The 26,875-nt window shown below is 48.3% G+C and overlaps 1 protein-coding gene across 2 annotated transcripts in view; it reads right to left on the reverse strand.

Annotated features, from left to right (window-relative positions):
* Positions 1-793: 793 nt before the first annotated feature.
* Positions 794-26,875, reverse strand: part of WWC3 (WWC family member 3) — a 128,293-nt gene continuing 102,211 nt past the window's right edge. The window contains exons 12-23 of one of the 2 annotated variants that reach the window (XM_033202127.1): positions 22,097-22,217; positions 20,556-20,630; positions 19,795-19,881; positions 18,616-18,808; positions 16,923-17,096; positions 16,379-16,530; positions 14,970-15,135; positions 10,637-10,801; positions 8,508-8,600; positions 6,357-6,584; positions 5,755-5,882; positions 794-3,875 (exon numbers count right to left, since the gene is read on the reverse strand). In XM_033202127.1, the coding sequence (XP_033058018.1) occupies positions 3,809-3,875; positions 5,755-5,882; positions 6,357-6,584; positions 8,508-8,600; positions 10,637-10,801; positions 14,970-15,135; positions 16,379-16,530; positions 16,923-17,096; positions 18,616-18,808; positions 19,795-19,881; positions 20,556-20,630; positions 22,097-22,217 (1,649 nt within the window). In that variant the 3' untranslated portion in view covers positions 794-3,808. The remainder of the gene's footprint in view (positions 3,876-5,754; positions 5,883-6,356; positions 6,585-8,507; positions 8,601-10,636; positions 10,802-14,969; positions 15,136-16,378; positions 16,531-16,922; positions 17,097-18,615; positions 18,809-19,794; positions 19,882-20,555; positions 20,631-22,096; positions 22,218-26,875) is intronic. The other variant, XM_033202126.1, reaches the window with a different exon arrangement.

Genomic DNA, 26,875 nt, shown 5'->3' on the forward strand with positions numbered 1-26,875 from the left:
GAAGATGATTCAGCCATAAAAAAGAATGAAGTCTCAACACACACTACAGCATGGATGAAGCTTGAAAGCATATGCTAAGTGAATGAACCCAGACACAAAGGCCACATATTATATGTCATTGATATGAAATGTCAGAACGGGCAAATGTGTAGAGACAGAGAGATTAGTGGTTGCTGGGGTCTCAGAGGAATGGGGAGCAACTGCTAATGAGTTTGCGGGCTTTTTTGGGGGGTGATGAAAACGTTCTAAAAATTGTGATATTGCACGACTCTGAATATACTAAAACCACTGATTATACATATTAAATGGACGAATTGTATGGCATGTGAGTTATATATCAAGAAAAACTATTACCGAAAAAGAAAAACACAGACAAAAAAAAAATCCCAATAAGTGGATCATGTTTAGATTCTGTTCAAAGAGTTAAAGAAAGAATGACACGAGATAATTGGAAGAGAAACCTTGGATATTAGTAACAGTAAGGAATTATTAAATGCTAAGATGTGAAAAGGTTATTGTATTTTTCTCTTTTAGCAATACATACTGAAATATTTAAAGATGAAACGATAAGCTATATCAGCTTTGCTTCAAATTCTAAGAGGAGGAGGTGGGCTGGAGGTAAAGGAGAGGACAGCCATGACTGATCGTGTTGAAGCTGGATGAGGCCTGTGTTCAGCTTACTATTTTCTCTGATTTTTAAACTCTATTTTTGTGCTTAAAAACACACATTTTTATATATTTAAGCTTCCATAATTAAACATTTTTTTCCATAAAACCACACATTTCCACTCTGTTCTTAAGGCAGGTTAGTTTAATTTTATAGAAGAAATATTTTTCAAACAGTAACAAATGACACAATTAGAGAGAAAACAGTGACAAAAAACAAAGAGATGAATACTGATTATAACTTATTCCCACAACAGAAGGCTACTTATTTCTACAATTATCAATCAAAGCCTGACAATTCAGTGATTAGATGAAGTGAAAGCCAAATTCCCTTTTACGTGTGGTACTATTTCAAAAGAACCCTGGTGGCAGGATCCTGATGGTTTTGAGACCAGAACTGCTCCTAAAACCTGGCAGCGTTTTGGTTTTTTGTTTTTTTTTTTTTTCTATCGTGAGGCCTGGTAGATGGAGAGATGGAAACATAGATGGAAACACCCCTTCCGCTCACAGGACTTCACTTTTCTGGCATGTGGGGTATGTTCTGGGGTTGGCGTGGCAGTCTGAACTAGTCAGAAGCTCCAAGACCACGTCATGAATGACAAGCAGCATAGGGCGCTTGGTGTCCTTCTGCCTGCGCGGGCCACCTCCACTGCCCGCATCTGCATCTGCAGAGAACTGCCCAGCTCTCTGGCCTGCCTTTGTCTTTTCTTTCCTTGTCATGGCTGCATTGAGCTGCAAAAGCGGACACAGGCAGAGAGGCAGGGGGAGCTTCAAAGGAAAGGTGGCAAACACGAGGGCTCCTTGAACTGATATGGAAGCAGGGGCTGCATCTGTTTCTTGTGGGCTATCAGTGAGATTCTAGTTTAAAAAAACCCAGCCAGGCATGGGTTTTTGATGTGGCTCGCAAGTCCAAGATCAGCCTGGGCAACAGAGCAAGACCTTGACTCTAAGAAAAAAATCAAAATAGGCTAGGCACAGTGGCTCATGCCTATAATCTCAGAACGCTGGGAGGGTGAGGCAGGAGGGTCACTTGAGCCCAGGAGGTTGAGGCTGCAGTGAGCTATGATCACATAACTGCACTCCAGCCTGGGCAACAAAGCAAGACCTTGTCTCTTAAAAAAAAAAAAAAAAAAACCCTTTGGGTGTCAGGGGGGAAGGGAAGTACTTCACATGGAAATCTGTGCAGGCTGGGCAGTGAAATTTATTTGAAAACGTTTGTCTGGGGCTTCCTGCACTGACACAGTGGGTTTCCCCACACAACTACTTAATAGGGGTTGGCAGAAAAGTAGCCTCAATCCCTCCCATTTAGAGAGATCCTTGTGGGGCACAGGCTCGGTGTCCTGGGGCCGAGGTGGAAAGAAGCTGCCCCCTGAACAGCCCAGGGTCTGGCAGTGTGGATGGTTGTTTGTTGGCCTTCAAAGTTTCAACAGTTGGGGCCTGGAGACAGGGCCTGCCCAGCAGCACTGGGGAGGACCCAGGGTGCTCCGTGTCTCCCCACCTCTGTTGTGGGCACATATAAAAAGGATTGGCCAAAAAGGAAAAAAAAAAACCAAAAAAAAAAAAAAAAAAACAAAGGGCAAAACATGCAAAGCTAGAGGCAGAAATACATAGCAAAAGACAGAAGTGTGAAAGCATCAGGATTTCAGTCTTACCACCACTGACGAATTCCATTGTCCGTGATAGGTCGCGTGTCAATGAAATGCTTTTACAAAATCCACTTTTAATAAATGTAAAAAGGAAAGCAGGTTATACAAGGGGGGAAGCTACAGACTGATGAGAAGAGAGAGGCCTGATTCAAAGGGATATCTCCAAGGGAAGGGAAGAAAAGTCCAGGAGGAAGAGTTCCGAGTTCTGGTTCCTCTGACATTTCCTGTGGCCCACCCCATTGACTCAAATCGAGGCCTCATTGAGAAGAATGCATTCCATCTATAATAAATATGTATTAGGCAAAATATTTATATCATTTGGCATTTCAAAGAATAATGGCATATTTTTATTACATTAAAAAATGTTTTTCCTCACAAGCTAGTTCTAAGATTTCTTGAGGAATAGTGGGTCGACTCCAGTACAGGGAGCCTTCTGACTCAAACTCGATCCTCTCCTCTGGACGACTCGCTGGGTAGTTCTAGTTACCTATCCTCCCCCAAACACGCACCTTCAAAGGTGATGGTGTCTATGTCCTAACTGCTATATTCATCCACGGAGAAAACGAGCGTGGGCGTTCCTACTTCCTCGCTCCCTTTCACTTTCCTTCATGACACAGTGGCGTGGCAGGAGTTCCTCCGCCACCTTCCTGGTCTGTTACAGTCATACAGGGCGGGGTGGGGGGAGGCGGGCAGCATGGACAGCCACCACGGACAGCCAGGCTGAAGACCCACAGACAGCCACCACAAGCAAGCAGGCTGAAGCCCCATGCACCAGAGGCTCTGGTGCCTGCTTCAGACTCACGCTGAGCACAGAGAGATGTATCCGAAGACAACACAGAAATGAGCGGTTGGCGTGCAGCCCACGCCGGAGACTGACCTCTGCAACACACACATGCTTCTGAGTCACGACTGAATCACTGCAGGGGACACTTGAACATGACATCAAGGGAGTGAACGTGTACAATATACATGGTAAATGCACATATGATACGTGACAAATTTAGCACATAGTGTTTGCATTTCAGGTGTCAAAAACAAAACCAGCCCCAAGTTCCATTCTACTGCATGAAAAGTACGAAAGAACAAAATTTCAGTCTTAAAATACATCTTAAAGTCAGTATTTTCCTTCAAGGAAAAAAAAGTACTATAAATAAATTACAATACAGTGAATTTGCCTGAACTCACTTCGTTTATGTCTTCCAGCCTTTAAGTCAAATAAAACAGCATAAAAACTGTACATTCTTAACATGATAATTGATCTTTTATAAAATAACCTGTCTTCAGAGATGTCGATTTCACAACAAGGAAAAACCAAGCCCTGTTGCCGTCACTATTATAAATATATATGAATAGATATACGTGTTTTTTTTTTTTTTTTTACAAAATGTGTATATTAATAGCTTTGCACAAATATTTTAAAGACAAATTCAGCTAGTCTAAGAACTTCATGAAAATAAAAGAGGCGGATAAATACTTCGTGTGCACAATGCACTCCATCAGACGTCGTCGGCTGGCAGAGGAGGTATGTTGATCCTTGGCCTTGTGAAGAATGCTATCTTCTCCCTGGGACCGGAGAGAAGTACACGTCAGAAGCTGATATGAAGACACGGAAAGCTGGTGGCCCTCATATCAATCATGGCTTTTCTTATTCATACAACAAACTGAATTTCAGTCCCCAACAACACATGTGCTTGTATACAGAGTCTCCAAATGTGAATTATGAAGAACCGTTAAGGGCAGGGGTTTCTTCATCTCCGGTGCCTAGAACAATGCCTGGTGTATATTAGGTGCTCAGGAAATACCTGTCGTATTACAAATGAATGAAAAAGTGAAAACTATGTGAATATTAAATGTATACAAAAATCAGGGCTAAAAGACACATTTTATTCACCCTTAACAAGGAAGGACACACTGACACCTAGGCTACGACACGGATGAACCTCGAAAACCCTCGGCTGTGGGAAAGAAGCCAGACACAAAAGTCCACGTAAGATATGATCCCATTCCTAAGAAACAGTCAGAAAGGCAAATCCCTAGAGACAGAGCTAGGGGAGGGAGAAGGGGGAGTGACTGCTTAATGGGTATAGGGTTTACTTTTGGGGTGGTAAAAATGTTCTGGAACTAGACAGAGGGGGTGGTTGCATAACATTGTGAACGCACCAAAGGCTGAAGTGTAAGATGGTCATTTTATGTTATGTGAATTTCAACTTAATTTTTCCACAGACACAAAAGAATATTGATATATCTGTAAAAATCCCCTCAGCAAAAACAAAAACAGACAAAACCAATCGATACTATTAGAATTCAAGGTGGTGGTTACTCTAGTGTGGGATCTGGGGGCGCTGATAATGATCGATTCTTAGGACGAGTTTGCAACAATTCACTGGACCATGTGTGTATGATATACAGCTTTCCTGCAGGTACATTTTGCCCTAATCAAAAGTTAATTGAAAAAGCAAAGGTGGTCGGGTGCAGTGGCTCATGCCTGTAATCCCAGAACTTTGGGCAGCTGAGGCAGGTGGATAGCTTGAGCTCAGGAGTTTGAGATCAGCCTGGGCAACACAGTGAGACCCCATCTCTACAAAAATGAGCAGGGCATGGTAGCATGTGCCTACAGTCCCAGCTACTTGAGAGGGTGAGGTGGGAGGATCACTTGAGCCTGGGAGGGCAAGGCTGTAATGAGCCATGACTGAGCCACCACACTCCAGCCTGGGTGACAGAGTGAGACCCTGTCTGGGGTTGGGGGGACATATATGTATGTGCATGTTTATCACTGTTATTTACAATAGCAAACATTTGAAGACGAGCAGCATGTTATAAAATATAGTGGTTGAGTAAACTATTAGATGAGACATTACAAGATAGCAGATTATACAGCAACATGGAATATTTTAATTTTAAAAATGCTAAATGCAAAATTGAACCCACATTATGATTAGAAGTGGCATGAAAAAAAAAACTGTAGGGAATAAAGATCAGGATAAAAACATGAAAATACACTACTGGTTGCAGTGGATTCCTGTTTTGTTCTCAACTTTCCATGGGTTTTAAAGACTCATGGGGCTGGACGCAGGGGCTCACGCCTGTAATCCCAGCACTTTGGAGGCCGAGGCAGGTGAATCATTTGAGGTCAGGAGTTTGAGACCAGCCTGGGCAACATGGCAAAACCCAGTCTACTAAAATTTAAAAATTAGCCGGGCATGGTAGCACGCATCTGTAATCCCAGCTACTCGGGAGGTTGAAGCATGAGACTTGCTTGAGCCCAGGGGGCAGAGGGTGCAGTGAGATGAGATCGCGCCACTGCACTCCAGCTTGGGTGACAGAGTGAGACTGTCTCAAAAGAAAAACAAAAACAGACTCACTGTACTTTCTACCATGCCAAAGCACGACAGTAAGGAGGAAGCAGGACTAAGGGGCCAGTCTTGCTGTGCCTCTGCCATACCTAAAGGTCTGCACTTGGATGGGCTCTTTGTGGCTCTGCCCACGCAGCTGGTAGATCTCCTTGGAGGCCTTCTTCAGCATCTTCTCAGCTGCCTGCTCATGACGGTAGTCAAGTTGGGTCTGTCTTGTCTGGAATAGTAACATTGGACCAACAAGGTGATTTTATTGTTTTTTTTTTTTTTTTTTTAAGAAAGAAGAAGTTCACTGCCAGCCCTGCAGCCCAGAAGAACCAACCACAGTCAGTGAGGTGTGACCCAGGAGGGAGGAAGGCCCACCTCACCCACACTCCCCCCAACCCCCCAAGGAATTCCTCCCAGGAGACAGAGGCCAGGGGTGGCTAGAGTCAGGCCTGACAACTAGGGACCCAGAATGTTCCCCCATAAGGTGGAGAAGGCTCGTGACCCTTCCTCCAGCACCCGCAGCCTCCAGATGGACGCAGGAGCCACACAGACACCATCCTCGCAGGCCACAGAGGGAGAAGGGGCTCCGAGAGCCCAGTGGTGGGGCACTTCAGGGACCACCTCCATGTCTGGGAGGCTCCCTTCACAGCCTGGAGCAGGGAGCAGTGAGGTGCAGGCGGGAGCTGACCACAGGGGACCCCACCTGCCGCTCGGCCTCCCGCAGCAGGCCACGGAGCCGCTCGTCCCGAAGCACCCAGGGTGGGAGGTCGGTCTGGCCGCGGAGCTGGGCGTCCTCCAACCGCTGCCGCAGCTCACGGAGGGCACAGAGCTCCTCATTCAGCTGCCTCTGCCGTGTTCTCGACGCCTGGAGATCCAGCTCCAAGTCCAGGGAGGTGCGGGCCATAAGCTCAGCCAGGGAAGACCTGCATGACTGCAAGAGACACCAGCTGTGAGCCCTCACTCAGGCCTTCTAGAAGGTTCTTCCACAATAGGAGACAAGTCAGGCACATGTATTTCTCTAAGCACGCCCAAGGTTAAAAAACACAGATGTGGGCAAGAGGAATGTAAATCTCTAGTTCAGTATCAAGGTTAGCAACGGCAAATTGTGTTTCTTTAATGATGACCTACGTATTGGCAGAAGTGTGCAGCAACAGATGCTCTTTTATGGGGCTGGCAGGATCAAAACAGGGCACAATCTTTCTGAAGGGCCGTTTGAGAATATATATATGTGTAAAGCAAACTTGCATCTGAAAGGCATAACTGTTGACATGCAAAAGTGGTCCCATTAAGGTTTATGACAGAAAAAAACCGTAAGTCCATAACAGCAGGAAACATTAAATAAATTACAAGGCCAGTATAAAATGTAGCCATTGTAACAAGTCGAAAAAATATATGGACATGGAAAAATCTTAATGATCCACTGTACAAGGGGAAAGAAAGTATGTTATAAACCACACGAGTGCTTGTTTAAAATAAAAGTATACACACACCCACGCAAACACGCAGACACACACGTGCAAGCTTTCCAAAGCTTCCCTCCCCATATAAGCCTCAAGTAAGCAAACACACCTATGTTCAGGAAAGCCCTGACAGGGAAAAGACTTGTCTGCCGAACTGTACTTCCCATCCAACGGGAAACAGAACCCTGAGAGAGCAGTCACCGCAGCAAAACCACAAATCCATTCGCCAATCACCATGGGTCAGTGGCCTGAGTCACGGCATGCTTGTTACACACACAACACTATTTTGCACATACACAGAATTTAAATGCAAATATGGGTTGTAACTAACAAATATAAATTATTTAAAAGCACTGCTGAATTCCCAGCAGAGCTTCATGGTTCTCAACCAGGAGAATCTGCCCCCCCGGAGGACAGCTGGCAATGTCTGTGGACATTTTGGGTGTCACACTGCTGTGTGTGTGATGGGGTGTTACTGGCATCTGGTGGGTGGAGCCCAGGGACGCTGCTCAACATCCTATAGTGCACGGGGCAGCCCCTACAGCAGAGAATGAGCCTGTCTGAAATGCCCGCAGCGGTGCTGCTGAGAGACCCTTCTACAGCCAAATTATGCACTTTGTTTTTGTTTTTTTTTTTTTTTTGAGATGGTCTTGCTCTGTCTCCCAGGTTGGAGTGCAGTGGCGTGATCTAAGCTCACTGCAACCTCTGCTCCCCCGGGTTCATGCAATTCTCCTGCCTCAGCCTTCTGAGTAGCTGAGATTACAGGCACGTGCTGCCATGCCTGGCTAATTTTCGTATTTTTAGTAGATATGGGGTTTCACCATTTTGGACAGGCTGGTCTCGAACTCCTGACCTCAGGTGATCCGCCCGCCTCAGCCTCCCAAAGCGCTGGGATTATAGGCGTGAGCCTCTGCGCCTGGCCCAAATTATAAACTTCCTTTTTCTTCCCAGTCAGCAGCCACTCTTCTATGTGGTAGAGCACAACTGCCACATGGAAATCAGGGGTTTTTTGTGTTTCCGTCTCTCTTCCTCTCTACCACACAAACACACACACAATATATATATATTTTTTCAAACGATCCCTGCCCAGAAAAGCAATATGTTGAAAAACTCACTTTTCTAAACTATATATATTCTCCTGTCAAAAAAGAGAAAAGAGCCTATTATATAGAGAATGGGTTTTATTATACTGAAGAATGTAAGATCACGGAGTATCTGAAACCATGATACTATCTTAAGAAATATTAGCAACATTATGACATTACATCTGTTAAGTAAACAGAAATACAAATACTACCTTTTCATTTACATGACCTTAAATATTACCTTTCAAGACTTGTAAAAATCACTCGCAGGGGAAGCACAGATTCCATATTTGTTTACAGGGCACATACCTGCTTATAGCGAAGCGTTCGTCTTTCCAAAGTGTTTCGGATAAAGGGGGACTTCCGGGGCAGCGTTGAACTGTCGCTGTCACTACGATAAAGCTGTACCAAAAAGAATGATGTTCAGAAACAATTTCTCAGCAACGCACAGTTCATTCTCTGTGTGTACTCAGAGTCTCAGAATGGATTATTTTCATCCTCTTCACAGGCCCTCAAGTGCACTTATGATTATTGGTACTTGGAGAAGGTCTTTGGGTTTCAATTTAAACAAGAGTTTCTGCTAAAATGAAAAAACAAAACAAAACAAAAACAAGGCAAACGAAACCCTCCCCCAGTTTCCAGGCTAACTGAGCCAACAAAATCTCCATGTGATCCACACCAACGCCACTTCGTGCCCTATACAGTCCCCACGAAGGCCAGCACTGCCCTCAGCATGGTTCACTTTTCCTCAGTCTTTCTCATGTGCTGTATCTGTGGCTTAGGCAATAGCTGGGAAAGTGACTTCCAAAAGAGACTCACTCCTGGTAGTAGGACAAGCCAACATTGCCAACTGCAGCTGTACCCATCAAAGGACAGGGTGTACTTTTAAACAAGAAAGTAAAGCATGTCATCTTTATGGGAGTCAAGTCATTACAGCCTTCATTTGGTGGCAGGGTCCCACCTCAGGATCAGCGTGACTCTGAGAAATCCAACATCCCTGCCTTCATGGCCTTACTTTCCACGCCAGTAAACCTACTCAGCAAACGCAGCGGCCTGGCAGCCTGGCAGCATACCTGTACAGCATTCATACAAACATACAGAACAGCGAAGCATCCAGAAGCGTCGCCAGTAAGTGCAGCTGTTACGCAGGCACACAGAGCTTTTCCTCTGGGTAAGCAAAGCACTACCTGCTTGCACCCTTCCCCCCTCAATAAGCAGCCCCTCCAGCCGGCACGTTGGTGACTCGGCAGGAGCCTGGAACGAGGAGGACAGTGAGTGTGGCCTTCCATCTAGAACGTCCAGCCAAGCGCTTGAGCATCAGCCTCCACGGGGCTGAAGCACGACGAATGGGAGGGCCCAGACTGGACCCGGCACCACCCGGGGCAGTTGCCAGCAGGGACACTTTGGACCAATGGGACAACAGCGGCAGGTCTCACCAACATGACTGAGAGGGCGTTTTGGCCACCTAGGCCCCCTTCCACAGTGTTTGCAACATCTCCTTTGAGGGTCTCAGGCCCTTCCCTCTCCAAAGATCTGCCTTGGCTCTGCCCTCATGGAGCCAGCACCTCCAAGGCAGATGCCTTCTTCAACAGCCTCAATTCAGAGGTGCAGGAAGGGTCATGGTTCTCAACGAAACGGCCCCTCCAGGTCACTGTGTCATCAGCCACCATCCTTAAAAGCCCTTTCTGTACAAGTCCATGCTGGCACTGTCACTCTGTCCTACCTTCATTGACCACACTGGCTCGAGTCTTCCCTCCACCCACCTTGGGGTGCTCAGCCTTGTGTGACATGCTAGAAGCATCTGGGTGCTTCCAGAAGTTCTGATGCCCAGGCCTTACCTGTGACCAATGGCAAATCTCTGGGGTGCTATGTGGGTACCAGGAGCTGTTGAATCCCCCCCTCCGTGATTTGACTGCAAGGCGCAGCCATGGCTGAGAACTGCTGAGCATCTCCCACTCATCCGCAGGTTGGGAATTTACATGTGGGTGAGTGAGAACCCACTGCCCCTCTGCCAGGACCACCCACCCTCTGGCCCAGAGACCTGACTGCCCCACGGGGCTCCAAGCCACTCAGATTCCGGCTCCTCCAGCTCAACCCATTCAAGAGAACCCCTGCTTCCACTTGTTCTTTACGCTGAGGTAGAAATGATTCGCCCTGCTTGTTGCCCACAGGTCAGTACATACACACACTGAAAACGGGGGAAGGGATGAATTTGAATCCTGAACAAATCCAGAGTTAGATAAGCACGGTAGGACATGTGGGGAGATCACAGCACTGATGTCATCACTGCGTACCTGTAAAGTTCGCAGCGCGTGGATCGGTATCACTGGTGCAAATACATATGCCTCTCAGTATAAACAGCAGAAAAAAAAAAAAAAATCACCAAGGGGACGGAAGAGAAAACATTCCAGACAGGTGACAAAGGAATTCCAACTTACTCTGCAAACATACTGGCTTCGTGCTCCAGGCGAGAAGGTCTGGGAACGCACAATCGTGCCACTCCGAACAAAAGGTGACCCTCGGGCCCGGCGGCTGGCCCGCTCCTTCAGGAGGCTGGCTGCTTCTTCCGGAAAGAGATCTTCTGTGTTGGTTTCCTTATCAACCTAGGGAGTGGTTCACTCATGACCATGGCTTCTTTCGTAACGTGGGCAATAAACTTACAGGAACAACCATGTCTTTCACTTCTCCATTCAGGATTTAGCTGGAGTTTCACACGTGGCATGTCCACAATGGAAAGGCTGATATCCCCCCAACCGCACCCCGGCCCCTCCTCTCACAGGGATCTCAACTTTCCATTTGTTCATGTGAAGAACATTAGGGCCATCCCGGACTCCTGATCTCTTTTGCACACCCCATATCTGGTCCAAGAGCGATCCCTGCTGGCTCTGTGTTCAACATCAAGTTGGGTTTGAGCGCTTGTCAGCAACCCTTCACCTGAGTCGCCATCATCTCATGCCCAGATGAGTGTAGTAGATGCCTCAGTGGTCTTCCCAATTCCACACCTCTCTGCCCTTCGATCTATTCTCAACATAGCAACCAGGGACATGCCAGGAAAACTAACTAGGCCAAAGGTGGAAACATCCCAAATGTCCATTGACAGATCAATGGATCAACAAAATGTGGTCTTATCCACACAAGGAAATAGTATTCAGCCATAAAAACCAATGGAGTTTTTATACACGCTAAAATGTAAATAAACCTTGAAAATATTGTGCTGAGTGAAAGAAGCCATGCACCAAAGGCCATATATTATATGATTCCACTTCTGGAAACATCCAGAAGAGGTAAATCCACACGACTAGAAAGCAGATTTTGGTAGCTGCAGGTGGCTGGGGGAAGGGGGAATGGGAGGGACTGCTCAATGGGGACGGGTTTTACTCTGGGGTGATGGAAACATCAGGAAACTAGATAGAGGTGGCGGGTGAGCAACACTGTGTGGACCAAATGCCACTGATGCATACACTTTAAAATGCTTCCCTTTATGTGAACTTCAAATAAATAAATTTTAGAAAATACTAACGAAAAAGCTTCAGTCAGATCATGTAGCCACTAAGCTCAAAACCCACCAGCTTCTCATGCCCTTAGAGAAAACGCAGGGTCCTGAGTGGGCCCTGCACGATCTGGCCACTTCACTCCCTTCATCCTCAGCACCACCCCACAACACACACCGGCTGCTCTCACACCTGACACAAAAAATTGTGGGGGGAAAAAACACACAACAAAATTTACCATAGTAACCATTTGTACAGGCACAGTTCAGTGGTGTCTACTCACATTGTTGTGCAACAGATCTCCAGAACTTCTGTATCTTGTGAAGCTGAAACTCTGCCCTCTCCACTAAACAACAACTCCCCATTCCCACTCCTGAGACAGAGGGAGACCCCGTTTTAGGGGCCTGCAGACCTCCCAAGCATGGAAATAAAGGAAAATCAATTTCTTTCAAGGAAATTCCAGGTACCTTGCTATCCCTGAGATGTAAGTAATGTGATAAGCAAGAAGGTAATAGTAGCCTAAAACAATAGCCAAGCAAGTTAGAGTCTGGAGATGTTTGGTTCCCTAGAGAAACTAAAGACATCTTGGCCAGGCGTGGTGGCTCACACCCGTAATCCCACCAGTTTGGGAGACCAAGATGGGTGGATCACTTGAGGCCAGGGGTTTGAGACCAGCCTGGCCAACATGATGAAACTCCACCTCTACTTAAAAAAAAAAAAAAAAAAAAGTCAGCTGGGCAGGGCGATGGGCGCCTGTAATCCCAGCTACTTGGGAGGCTGAGCCATTAGAATTGCTTGAACCCAAGAGGCGGAGGTTGTACTGAGCTGAGATCACGCCACTGCACTGCAGCCTAGGGGACAGAGTGAGACTCCATCTCAAAAAAGAGGAGAGGGGAAGGGAGGGGAGGGGAAGGGAGGGGAGGGGAGGGGAAGGGAGGGGAGGGGAGGGGAGGGGAGGGGAGGAGGGGAGGGGAGGGGAGGGGAAGGGAGGGGAGGGGAGGGGAGGGGAGGGGAGGGGAGGGGAGGGGAGGGGAGAGGGAAAAGATAAAAGAGAAGAGAAGAAAAGAAAACAAAAAAGAGAAACCAAAGACATGTTAACCTATGTGCCTGATTGTCTTTCAGAAACCCAGACCCCCACCAAAGGGACCTGCTGGCACAGAACTCACATAAGGTGGAGCTAAGGACTGTACTCTGACCCTTGCTCTTTATTCTGAATCTCTTCCTGAGAGGTCTGCAGGGAGTCACACCCACAAGTCAGAGCTAACTATCTTTTCTGCTGACCCCAAATTTTTAGACAAAGCTTTGCCTCCTGAACCAACTGCAATCAAAAAATCTTTGAATCCACCTATGTCCTGTAAGTCCCCACATCAAGATATGCTATCCTTCTAGGCCAAAAGCAATGTGTAACCTCCATAGATTGGTTTAGGATTTTGCCTGTGACTTCTGCTTTCCTGAAATTTACCTCTGCCTTTAAAAACCTTCCCTGCAAGGCACTGGAAGGCCGGGTCTTAAGTGTGAGCTGCCCAAATCTCCTTGCTTGGCACCTGCAAATAAACACCCTCTTTCTACCCCTGTAAAACACCTTCGTGCAGACACGTGGTTTCACTGCACCGGGCGAACGGACCCCAGCTCTGTTCTGTAACACAGCCCTACACCCCATCCAAGCTCCTGGCAGCCACCATTCTACTTTTCGGCCCTGTGAATTTCACTACTCCAGGAACCTCATGATGGTATTTGTCTTTTTGTGCTTTTCTAACCAGCCGCCAGTCAATTCATTAGCACATAAAAAGATTTTTTTTCAGATTCTAAGGATTTTAGGAGTTGTATGCCAGGAGACATGCAACTCAAAGAGTTGAAGACTAAATAAATATTCACACTGGCTTATTCACTCAGCATGAGTCCTCAAAGCTCATCCACGTTGCAGCATGACAGAATTTCCTTCCATTTTAAGGTTGAATAACATTCCATTGCATGGATAGACCACGTTTTCTTCATCCACTCATCCATGATGGACACTAGTTGCTTCCACCTCTTGGCTACTGTGAATAATGCTGCTGCTACGAACATGCGTGTGCACATTATTTCTTCAAGATCCTTTCAATTCTTCTAGATATACACCCAGATATACCCAGAAGCGGGACTGCGGGATTCTATGGTGGTTCTATTTTTAATGTTTTGAAGAACCACCATACTGTTTTCCATAGCAGTTGCACCCTTTTATCATCCTGACATTTTCTAAATGTGAACCCTTTCTAAAACTGCAAACCTCTCTACAAGTGTCTGCCCACTTCCCTGCCATTGCATTCTCCAGAAGCCCCCTTGCTCTCTGTGACATGAGCGTATGCTAGTGATGTCTCCTCTGGCGTCTCCCTCTCGAGGGTGGGAGTTTGTTTTCTTTTTTATTTTCCTACTCACCCACTATACTAACGTTGTATCTGTGATGCCCACACAGAAAGGGAGAACGCAAATGTGGTGAAGAACTAACAACGGTGGGATCTAGGTGAGGTGTATAGGTATTTGTTGCATTATTCTAGCAACTTCTCCACAGATTGCGCTTTTTCAAAACTAAAAGTTGAGGGAAGGGGAAACAGCAAATAACCCTCCCACGGCCACTCACCCTGGCTTGGGCTGCTGTTGTTTGAGATCTCAGAAAGTTGGACAAGGGCCATGACCAGCAGCCTGGTCCAAAACAACAACTAGGAACCTGCTGTGGGTGACAGCTTGGGAAGCTGCTGGGGGCAGATTTCATTTTGTGCTTCTGGGTGAGAGCAGAGGCGTGAGGGTGATAAAATACTTTTGTGAGCTGAACAGTGGGGAAACCAAGTTTCGAAACAGCATTGACAGTGTCTTCCGTGACTTCACAGGTGCTGTCAACATGAGACTTCTCCCCTAAAGACAGGGTGACTGTACAGCTAGGGGCAGATGAGCAGAAGCGGTAAAAGGACAGCACTATTCTACATTTCACAGAAGGGGAAGAGGAACTACAAATGTCCAAAACCTGTAGGACTCATGAACCCTCCAGAGCCCCATTTGTCCCTGAAGGTGGGAATGGATCAGCTGTGCCTATTCAAGCCTTTACAGATCTGAGGCCATTCACTTCTTTTCCTCAGCTCACAGTAAACCCAGCCTTAGCTGTGGCCCTCAAATCCAACAGCAGTGTCCATTTTATACACGAAGAATTTGGGGGCACACAGCCTCTCCTTCCAGGGCAGTACCTGGTACATATGGCAAAATGTTGGGGGTGAGGGGCTCCGGAAAATCCCCTATGTTTTCCACTTACCTTAAGAGGTGAGGGCTGAAATTTCTCTGGGCTGTAAGGCCCTGCCTGAGCAGCAAATGCGTGGCCCAGGATGGAGTCGATACCCACGCAACAGGGCTCTGGGTACGGAGGGCTGGTCTGGGTGCAGTTGCTACAGCCGCTATCCACCGAGTCTGCTTGCCAACTCCTGAAGGCGGACACAGCAGAAGCCCAAACGGTCACCAAACAGGATGTATTTCATGCTACTCTTAGAGCACAGTAGTAGAGGTAATGCAATAAAACCTATTTCTTTCCAATGATTGAAGACTGTTGCATCTCTCATAAAGTAAAAGGGCGCTTCTGTTTTCCAGGGAAGATGGCTCTTAAAGGACTTTCCTTAAGAGGGGCTTTCTCTATCACAATGGCAGCCACTGAAGATTCCAGAAAACTGCACCACTCAGCCCCAAACCCCTCCCAACTCCTGTCCATCCCTGAACACAACACCTTCCCCTCTGCACGCACTATCGCTCCCCAGAATAAACTCCTCTGTCAACTAAGCTCAGGGAAAGCCATCGGGAAGCAGCAGGAAGCCTGGAAAGATGGTGCACTTTACAGAAAAATGTGGAAGTACAGCAATATGTACAGCACCTCCAGAGACGACGAACACAAGCCAGGGCACCAGAGGCGCCCATTCACCGGAATCACTCATCTATCGCATGCAGGCCTCCACGGGGCCAAGGATTCACCAACAGGCTGCTTCAGGTGAAGCAGAAAGGGACGCCGCATGACCCCATTTGTAGGAAGTGTCCAGACCGGCAGGTCCATAGACACAGAGGGCAGGTTTGTAGTTGCAGGGAATCAGAGGGGAACCTGGGAGCGCATTTGGCTAGGGATAGGCAGAGCGGGTGTGATGAAAATAAAATGCTGTAAAATGGACTGTGCCATTCAGTCCTAAAAACCACCTAACTGTGCACTTTAAATGGGTGAACTGTATGGGAGGTAGATTGTATCTCAATAAAGGTGTTAAAAAAGAAAAAAATCCAACAACTTTAAGGGACCTTACTGTATCCAATCCTGGGAGAGGGCAGTACTTCAACAGCCCCACTCTTGACGAGAAACTCCAGGACAGAAAGAAGGAAAAGGTGAAAAGCACACGTGAGAGTCAGGAGAGAGAGTTCAGGGAGCTGCCCTCGTCCAGACCAGCACTCAATTCCCTCCAGATTCAACTTCTGCCCAGTGGTACCTAACGATTGCCCAGCACCTTCTATAGAGGCATGGCTGAGGAAAGCAAGTGCATCTCAGAGACAGCCACGCTGCCTGGCACACTGGCTGTCTCCCCAGAGAAAATGTGCTTCCCATGACAGTTTTCACGAGCCTTCTGACCACAGGGCACCCATGCTCCTTTCCCGGGAGGGTACGAGCCGGAGCCTGTCCGCTGAGCTAGCCCTTACCGCTCGGATACAGCCTCGGCCTGCTCCTCCTTGCGCTCCATCTCCAAGACCTCCTCCTCTGTGTACTCCAGCTTGGCCCGCTCCTCAGCCAGCTCCCTCTCCACCGCCTGCAGCTGTGCCGTGGTTCTGGCCAGGAGCACTGTCACCGCATCCTGCAGGAGGAGGGGGTGCGTGAGGACAGCTCAGGCCAGCAGACCCTGCGTACACATCAGGTGTCCACATGGCACAGGTAGAAAGCCACTCTGCTGCCCTTCCGTGAGAAGAAACTCACCCTACCTAGGTCTGTAGTGGAGGCATTCATGTAGCCTTTTTCTGCAGCTCTGAGGGCTCCTATTCAAAAGTAGCCAGTGTACCACCCATGACCATGAACACGTTTGCATTAAAAAAAATTCTCATGCAATGGCCGTATGGAAACTACTCCTTTACCCCACTATACTGACTCACATCTACAAAGACACTTCTAAGAAATGACTTCTCCAAGACAAAGTCAGTCTCAGGGTCATGAAGGCAGCAGCGATCAGCTCCTTAGAGCAGGGCCAAGTACCGTTTTGCCGGAGATGGAGATGGTGTGTGCAGCATCCCGGGCGGAGCTCTCTCCCGCACACCCAGGCTCCCGCGTCCTCGACGGCTCAGAGCTGGTGAACACCTGGACGGAATGCCAGCGCAGCTGCATCTCACTCAAACTGTCATAGTCAGCCAGGTTAATCTGAGCAATGCCCTGCAAGGGTATTAAAGAAACGGCAGAACAGCCACTGAACGATTTCGCCATAATGACTGGAGTCCTTTAAAATATCCAGTTAAGGCAGGGCAGGTGGCTCATGCCTGTAATCCCAGGATTTTGGGAGGCCGAGGTGGGAGGATTGTTTAAGCCTAGGAGTTTGAGACCAGCCTGGACAAAAGAGCAAGACTCTGCCTCTACAAACAATTTAAAAATCAGCCGGGCATGATGATGCACAACTGTGGTCCCATCTACTTAGGAGGCTGTGGTGAGCCGAAATCATACCACTGCACTCCAGCCTGGGCAACAGAGACCCGGTCTCAAAACCATTCACTTCACCCTTCAATCTTTGCATGTGTGTGTGTGAGAGAGAGACAGAGAGAGACGGAGTCTCGCCCTGTTGCCCAGGCTGTAGGACAGTGGTGCGATCTCGGCTCACTGCAACCTCCACCTCCCTGGTTCAACAGATTTCCCCACCTCAGCCTCCCGAGTAGTTAGGATTGTAAGTGTGCGCCACCACACCCGGCTATTTTTTGTATTTGTAGTAGAGACGGGGTTACTTAAAGGACTGCAGCACAATGAAAGCAACTGCAGAGGAGTCTAATGGGTGGCTCCCTGGTCGCCTGTTCCACCCAATCAGAAAGTGCTGGGAAGGGAACAGACAGGGCAAAGAATGGGCAACCTGGAGTTCTGGGCCAGGCTCACAGCTCTACTGCCCTGATGAGGCAGATTTGCTCAGGAATTTCTGAAATAAGAAACGACTGCTGAACTCTACACGCCCTAATTGTGCCGCTGAGGGGAGAGGACCGAGGGAGAACACTCCGGCCATGGAAGGAATCCACCCTGGCTTCCAACCCTGGCATGGGCCCTGGATGGCCGGAATACTGAGGACAAACTGCGGATTCTCCTGAGGCCTCATCCCAGGGTTGCCAGGTAACGTGCAGGGCGCCCTGGTGAACCTGCACTTCAAATAAACAACACAGGGTTTCCCTGTGAGTCTTAAACACCGCAGGGGAAATACTTACGCTTTAAAGAACATCCATAATTTACTTGAAATTTGAAGTTAGCTGACTGTCTTGTATTTTAATTTGCTAAATCTGTCAACCCTACTTTGTTCCCTGGACTGAAGATGGGGCTGACGCAAAGGCATCCCACAGGGTTTGTGAGTGCTGGCTGAGAGGACACATTTAAAGTATAACGTGCTTGACAAGATCACTGGGTGGATCATCCCTGTTTGTATTTCCAGCCGCAGAAGCACTTAAGAAGATCACAACTTCTAAGCAACCCACCACGGGAGAAAGGAAGGATGGCAGAGGGGAAAGGAGGGAGGGAACCAGAGATGGAGGCAGAAGAGAGAGAGGGAGGCCAAAAGGCAAAGACAGACAAAAACTAAGAAATTATCACAAAAGAGTACAAGAGAAAGAAGGGAAAGAAAGATACACACACACAAAAAGCCCGGCTGACTGAAACACAAAGGAAGGAAGGAAGACGGGGGCGGGCGGAGCGCCTGGCGTCATACCAGCAGTTCTTCCTGCAGCTGCGGAGTCACCGAACACACGTATAACTGAAGTGACTTCAGTGTCAATGAGCTGGAGTGCACGGGGATTCTGAACACTTCATTGAACACCAGTGGCACCTGGAACTCCAGAGCCTTGGAGCAGTAAGTGTTGGGCGTGCCCAAGTCCAGTGGTGGCAAATAGACGCGGATGTGGCTGCAAATAGAATGGGGGAGGGAAGAGCGGGTGCAGGCGGCGCTCACAGATGCCTCGGGCCCAGAGCAGACACGACCTACACGATGCGCGCAGAGCCCCCACGTGCAGCCCCCTTTGGGGACCTGTAGCTACAGTCTCAAGAGTCCTTTGCAAAAAGTTTCTTTCTCAACTAAGCATAGACCGATGTACCCCAGGGATAGGGGAAGTCCCCCACAGGGAGGATGCCTTCCAAGCCAGGACTGAAGCAGTGGACGCTTCCAGGCCCTGCTGCTCCCCATCGTTTTGGGAATTGCCCCTCAGCTCTTTCTGCACGGCTCCCCCACTGCTTTCTCAGTCCATCACCCATGGGGTAGCCCATGTTTCCCACCCTCCCTGCCCCAAGTCTGGCACACGGGAGGGGCTGAGCCATCTGTGAGCACTGCAGAGGTCACTGGGGTGGCCAAACCCCAGCCGAGCCCCCAGCTGCTCACACTCAGGGGTCCTGAGGCCTTTAGAAGACTCACCAAAGGGGGCCCACCCTGTGCCTTGAACAGACCATTACTGGCATGGTCACCTGCTTGGGTAAGTGGGACCGTCCATCAGGCCCCCATCTGGAGCCACGGAGCTGAGAGAGGCAGCAGCCCCACGACTGAGGCCAAAGGCACCAGCTGCTCCCGACGCCTATTTTCTCCTCCCCGCTCCGTTAAGGACGCCCTGGTCCCAGCTAGAGGTCTCTCAAGATCACAGAGCAGAGCACAATGGCATCAGCAACCCCATCCCCAGGACCAGGAGAACGCAAGAGGCTCCTCCGTGCCAACACGGCACACACTAGCTTGGCACTGGCACCGGCACCTGCACCGGCCTCAAATCATTCACTAGATTCTTTTGAAGACTTTACACCTCAGACAGACACTTCCTGGTGCTTTCCTGGAAATTCAGGCTCCCAAACTGTCTTTTCCCTCCTCAGCCATGTGGCCAGCTGGCCAGCGCCCTGGGGCCTGGCTTACACTTTGCAGTCTTCCTTCACCGCCAGCCCCGCTGGGTTCTTCAGCTGCAGCACGTGCACGAGGAGACACTCGCTGCCGCCGTCGCGCCTAGGAAACCAGACATGAGTCACGGACGGCAGGTGCCCCCCAGTGAAACCATCCTTCTGACTCAACTGCAGCAGTGGCCATCTACGGCCTGGGGTTCTGCCCCACCCTATCCCCAGGGCACATCTGCACCTAGTGAGTAAAGCCCAGGTACAGCACTGTCCCCATAACAATGACCAAATGCCAACCATGCTGAGTGGAGGAGCCCTGGACTGCAGTGAGAAGAGTGAGCAAAGGAAATGGCTGGGACCCAAACACCTGTCTCCCTCAGGGGCACCTCGCAGTCACTGCCTTTATTGACACTCTAATTAGAAACCAACAATTGTTGTCCTGCCAACCAGCAGATTACTTTCTTGAGGGTGAGGGAGGGAGCCTGCCACCTGTGCCGCAGTGAGCAGAATCAACCCCCAGCAGGCACGGGCACAACCGTCCCCAAGGGCCGCACTCTGCCAGAGCCCCCAGCTTCAGGAAGTGGCGGCTCCCAGCTGTGAATCTCCGTGTTGGAAGACAACAGTGGAGCCACCTTTCCCCGTCACTCCTTCCTGCCACCTCTGTCCCCTCACCTGAGACCTGGGGTAACAAAGGTCCCTCCAGCCCTGTGTGTGCAGGTGGGAGCCATGGGGTGGACCCAGTCTCCAGCCCAGCCTGAGGGGCAACAGGCTAGGGTCTGTACTCACAGGAGTCCCACGTGGATCTGGGGGTCTCCGTTACTGGCCGTGTCTCCGTAGGCAGGCTCCTCGGCATCTTCGTTCCTGAACACAGGGGTAAAAGCAACCAACTTCATTCCAGAGGGAACCGACGGCTACAGATCCTGCAGGAGCTCCCTCATGCTAAAAGAGGGCTTTATTAAGTTGTGACGTAAGTCGATGAGGTCATAATGTGTCTGAAGGAACAGGGCAGGCCCCCAGAATCCATGAGGCATCTTACTGGGTACCTGCCTACAAACTGCTGGGTTTTTTGTTGTTGTTGTTTTATTTTGTTTTGTTTCTGAGACAGAGTCTGGCTCTGTGGCCCAGGCTGGAGTGCACTGGTGCAATCTCGGCTCATTGCAACCTCCGCCTGCTGGGCTCAAGCAATTCTCCTGCCTCAGCCTCCCCAGTAGCTGGGACTACAGGCACCGGCCACCACGCCCAGCTAATTTTTGTATTTTTAGTAGAGGCAGGACTTCACCATGTTGGCCAGGCTGGTCTTGAACGTCTGACCTCAGGTGATCCGCCCACCTCAGCCTCCCAAAGTGCTGGGATTAAGGCGTGAGCCACTGTGCCCAGCCTATTTCTTTTTTATGTTGTTCTTGTTTTAGGAAAATAACTTTGCAGCTGGGCACGATGGCTCATGTCTGTAATCCCAGCACTTTGGGAGGCTGAGGCGGGTGGATCACTGAAGCCAGGAGTTCAAGACCAGCCTGGCCAACATTGTGAAACCCTGTCTCTATTAAAAATACAAAAGTTAGCCAAGTGTGGAGGAGTAGATCTATAATCCCAACACTTTGGGGAGGCGGAGGTGGGCCGATCACTTGAGCTCAGGAGTTCAAGACCAGCCTGGGCAACATGATGAAACCCCATCTCTACTAAAAATACAAAAATTAGCCAGGCACGGTGGTGTATGCCTGTAATCCCAGATACCTGTGGGGCTGAAGTGGGAGAATTGCTTGAGCCCAAGAGTTGGAGGCTGCAGTGAGCTATGATTGCACCACTGCACTCCACCCTGGGCAACAGCAAGAGCCTGTCTCAAACAAACAAACAAACAAACAAGAAATAAAAGAAGAAAGTAACTTTGCACACCTTTCAAAACTACATGTGATACTTAAATTGTATGAAAAAATAATGACATCAAAGATGCCCGATCAAAATAAAGCATGGAATTCCAAAAGGTGCTGTCATTGTGAAACCATTCCTATAGCTAAGAAAACAAGAAGGGAGGGAGGGAGGAAATTCATTTCTAATGAATGAATGTTCTTTCCAGCAAAGCAGGGCTCTCCCATACACTGATTCTCCTTTTTGAGCTCCATCAGACCCAAGCCTTAGGCCCCGAGGGTCAGGGAGAAAGACTTCTTTCTAAAACCCAATCACCCAAAGGTGAAAGAAGCTAGAAAAATATCCTACCCCTGGAAAAATAAAGTGTCAATGTATGAAAGTTTCAGTACGGAATCTTTTTGTGATTGCCAGTAACACAGGTGATTCTGCGTAGGAAGAAGGAAATAGTAAGACTGGCTTCACACCTTTTGGTTAGAGGTTCAAACACCCCACTGTCGCTGGCTAGTGAATAATCCGACAGGCATGCAGAGATGCGGCGTGCCCTCCTCTCCAACCTCTTGGCACTGTCTTCTCGAAGAGTCACTGCTGCAAGTAAGGGACACACACAGGGTCAGGAAATAACAGCACCGGGGACCGGGGTCCTTGACGCTGGAGCACACACTACGTCACTGAGTGTTCCAGAGACTCGCTGGGACACGCACACACAGAGACATGCTGCGCTCTAGTAGTTTTTCATATTGGAAAACTGAAGAAATGAACTTCTGGCTACCTCTTGGATTCATAAATCTATTTCCACCCCCTTAATGAGCACACAGAACATAAGACGATGATGAGAAGCCCCTCAAATGGCGCCTTCCGAAAGCCGCTCACGCTCACGAGACAGGAAAGCAGCATTAGCCCGATGGGAACAGCAGCAGTGCTCGCCAAGAGGTCACGGTTTTCACTGCCTTCTTTATGCTGTCGGGTATTTCCCATGTTTCATACAACAAATACTGCTTTTATACTCAGGAAAAAAACATTTTAATTATCCAAATAAACTCTAGAAAAATTAGCAACCTTCAAAGCAGAGGACACAGTGGAACCCACACTCATCCTCTGAAAATGCCACCTGGGAGGCCTGTGGCCCCAGGGGAGGAAGCTGGGGCTCAAGCCTGGCTGTCTCAGTGACCGCAGGCAGGAGCCTTCCCAGCCGCCCTTCTGGGTTAGCACGCTAGTATTCCTGGGCTGCTTATTTTTATCTTTCACATCTATTTTACTCAAGAGCCAAAAATAGCCATTGAAATGTTTCCTTTTAACATTTCATCAGCCATTTCTACCCATTTCCTCATAGCAATAACTTCCTTTTAACAAAACCAATACAAACGGGTATATAATCTTCCTGCGCTAAATGCAACTGTGAGCCCAGGAGTCTATTTTCTGGAGGGTGTGCTCCGCTGGAACATGGAATCAAATTGGAAGCCCCACCTGGGCACTTCACCACCACTCAAAGCCAGCTCCCACTTCTATCTCCGCACTTTTCTTTGGCTAAGTTCTAGAAACGGAAAGTGTTGACCTTTGTGCCTTCCTAAACTGAGTCCACTGGTGACCATCTCTCCTTTCAACCAAATTATCATCCATATCAATGAAATACAAACATGTTCAACAGCACATGGAACACATGGGGCTGTGGCCTTTGGCCTCGCGAGGTCAAGTGGAGGCCAAGTGAAACTTCCAAAGGTCTGCCATACCACGTCTGGGGAATTTGCTGCTTCTCCCCCATCAGCCAGGGCTGGAAGCCGGCCTCCATCCTGGGGTGGCCAGAGGCACTGCCTCTCAGACAGCTCAGGACTCCAGAGGGCGGCTCTCCTCTTTATCCCTGCCACATGGAAGAACCCAAACACCTGGCCCTCAACTGCAAATGGAAGCCCCCCCATCCACTGCATCAATCCCAAGCAAAGGAAACTACCACTACCATTTGCATTCCCAGCCCTGACACGTGCAGTCCCCAGACCCAACTGTAGATGCCTGCAAGGAAACAGCACCAGGTAACGAGCCTAAGCACCTGCAACCACCCCAGCCCAGGGCACAAGTCTGGCCATGTTTCCCTCTCATCATTGCCATAGAAGTCAATGCAGAGAGGAAAGAAATGAAGGAGCTAATCCTCGAAGCCCAGGCTGAGTCACCGGACCCACAGGGTAGGTGGAAGTAGGAATTGCCAGGATCAAGTCCCATCAGCAACTGCCCCGGCTGAGAAAAAGCACAGACTCCACGCTCCACACCCTGGACGCCTGCCCTGGGGCTTCAAGGCACAGAGGTGGACCCTCAGGAGCAGTGCTAGGGAGACAAGGGTCAAATCTTCCCCGTGTTCATGTGAAAATCTCTTTACTCCTTTTCATCATTCAAGACAGACAGACAGACAGTAAGAGCCAAGGATGTGAACACTGCTTGGTAAAAAGGAAGAAAATATAGTAAAAACCACAGCACAGCAAAGCTGCCAGGTGGCATATGACAGCAATGAACACCATTACATTCCAGAAACAAACACATACAGGGAATGAACAGTGAAAGCTTCTAGGAAAGTTCTTAAACAGCTTTAGTAGCTGCCATGAATATTAACAATGAGATAACGATAAGGCCAATTGCTCAGTTGCGTTGAAGCACAGCTATAAGATAACCCTCCTTGGCCACACCCCAGCCATCCTGAACACGTCCATTCACAGCACAAAGGTGTGCCTGGGGCTGAGCAACAACACTGAGCGAGGGGACTCCCAAGGCCACTTACAGTGAGCACTTCTGTCGAGCCGCATGAGAAGAGATTAAAAAAAAAAAAAAAAAAAAAGCACAAAGTGAAAACACTGGAGAATTTAAGCCAACAACATTAAACGGAGTATCAATATCGTAAAAGCATCAACAAATAGATGAGCAAAGTCAAGATTTTCATGGGTTTTGATTAGCAAATACTAAGGGTAGATAAAAATAGCTAAGTATTTCATAATCACAACACGTTTGACTTCTAAAATCCAGGGAAGACAAAACTGTAACAAAAACGTAAATAGTATGAAAGATCAGTGTATTGCCCCACTCCTCTGACCTGCCTTCTGTTTCCTCTGATTGATTGAAAACACAAGGAAAAAATCATTCAGAGGCTGGTTTGCAAGTTTGGACAATTTGATTTTTTAGCTTACAAAAATTTTGTCTTACTAAGACTTGCTGGGGCCAAACTTAGACCGCAATGTTTCAAGCACAGCTGATACATGATGGGGCAGGGAGGCGAGGCGCCCCCCTGTGTCCATGCCTGAAGCTGGCTACCCAATCCGGCCCTCATTTCAAGTTTCTAAGGACACAAATTAATGTGTCCTTGGAACAACGAAATATATGTAATATATAAAACCACCACCAGATGGCAGTATCATAAAAGGTACCGCTAGGCGGCAGTGTCGCCCAAGAATCCACCACCGATGTCATATAAGAATCTACCACCAGATGGCAGTGTCCGTCAGGAATCATCGGTGGTGTCATGTAAGATTCCGCCACAAGATGGCAGTGTAACACAAGAAATAATCACTAATGCGCTATGACTCCACCACGAGATGGCAGTGTCTACACACGTAAGCAAATAATTCCCAATCTAAGAAGTTTCAACCATTATAGCATCTGCCAAGGGAAAGCGAAGGAAAAATAAAGAAATCAGGATGTGAAATTAAGTCAGCCCTTCTCCCTCCCACTCTGTCTTTCCTCTGGCCCAAAGTGGCCCTTGGGCCTTGTGCAGATTTTATGCCTAAGTAGACCGACATTCGGAATCTCCATCCCTTAAGGAGAAGGTGGTGGGAGAGAGGAGGGAGACTAAGAAAAACGTCCTAATTGGATATTATTTTTTGACTGAACGGAATAAACATGGAGCAATCAATCTGTGGTTATAAAGAGGAACAAAGCAAATGAAGGATACCTGCATATATGGATTTCAGAAACAATATATCTGGGCATACCAAAGTGTGTTTGCAAACACAGGGGCAGACACCAAAATAGAGATGCCAAAAAGCCATGGGGCAGTCTCAGAACATGACGGCCTCTGGTTACACACATAAATGCCAACAGACTACTATTTTATAGAGTGATCAACCTATCCATTCATCTACCAATCTATCTATCTCTTGGGTAATAGAATGGTGATGAATGGAACGGGTTACAAAGATCACTGCATTCAAGGGTGGAAAAAGTGCGACTCAGTCCAGGTATGTGTTCAAGGTCACACAGCTAGAAGTGGGCGGGGCAGGCAACAAAAGCTTGGTCTCCCAGGTGCTAGCCTGAAGCTGTTGCCACTGCACCACACTGGTTCTGCTCTCTAGTTTTATTTCTACCCTTTGCCACATAAATACTGCATAGTACATGACTGGGGTTTCTCAGCCTCAGCCCTCTTGACATTTGGGGCTGGACCATTCTCAAGGCTGGGGGGGTGCTGCCCTGTACGTGGTAGGGTGCTTAGCAGCATCCCTGGCCTACACTCGCCAGATGCCAGGAGCATCTCCCATCCCCTAGTTGTGACAACCAAAACTGTTTCCAGACATTGCCAAGTGTTCCCCAGGGGCAGGAGGCAAAAACACCCCTGGCGCAGATCCACTATGCTGCACAAATTATCTAGTGCTTGCCTAAACGGAATATTTAAAACATTTTTGCTGTGCAAATAAAAGTCAATTAAATGTGCTGAACTTCAGGAATGGGAGACCTTGTTCTTGATCCTCTTTAAAACCAAAGGAAGATAAAGTTGCCATGGGTTGGCTCAGAAAAGCACATGGGGTCAATATTCCCTTTAATAGGAGTTTGGTCTTCCAAGCAGGCTACATGCTGAAGGACCTGGCTCCAAGGAGGAGCTGAACCAACACCAACTGAACGGACGAGGCGCCACGGAGCTCTGTGTTTCTCCATTTGAAGAACCACCAGAGAAACTGATTCAGTAGAAATGACTGATACTTACGGGCATGTCTTTTGAAATTACACAATTATTTTCACTTCCACATTTGATAGAATTATGTTCTTGAGAACTATAAAAGATAAAGAGATGTCAAAGCAACAAAAGAAGTCGAGATTCCACTAGCTACAAGCAGACACCAGTTGGCATAATGGTCTCAGGCAGGCACACACGGATGGTTCCATCTCGGCACACATGCTGCAAAGGTCATGAAGGCCCTAGTACATCTCTAGCAGCCTCTGAACGTGGAAGACTGTGTGGTTCTTACCCTAGTTTTGAACAATTAAGTATTTTTTGA

This window comes from Trachypithecus francoisi, unplaced genomic scaffold (genome assembly GCF_009764315.1).
Source record: "Trachypithecus francoisi isolate TF-2019V2 unplaced genomic scaffold, Tfra_2.0 Lachesis_group6, whole genome shotgun sequence".
NCBI classification, from domain to species: Eukaryota; Metazoa; Chordata; class Mammalia; order Primates; family Cercopithecidae; genus Trachypithecus; species Trachypithecus francoisi.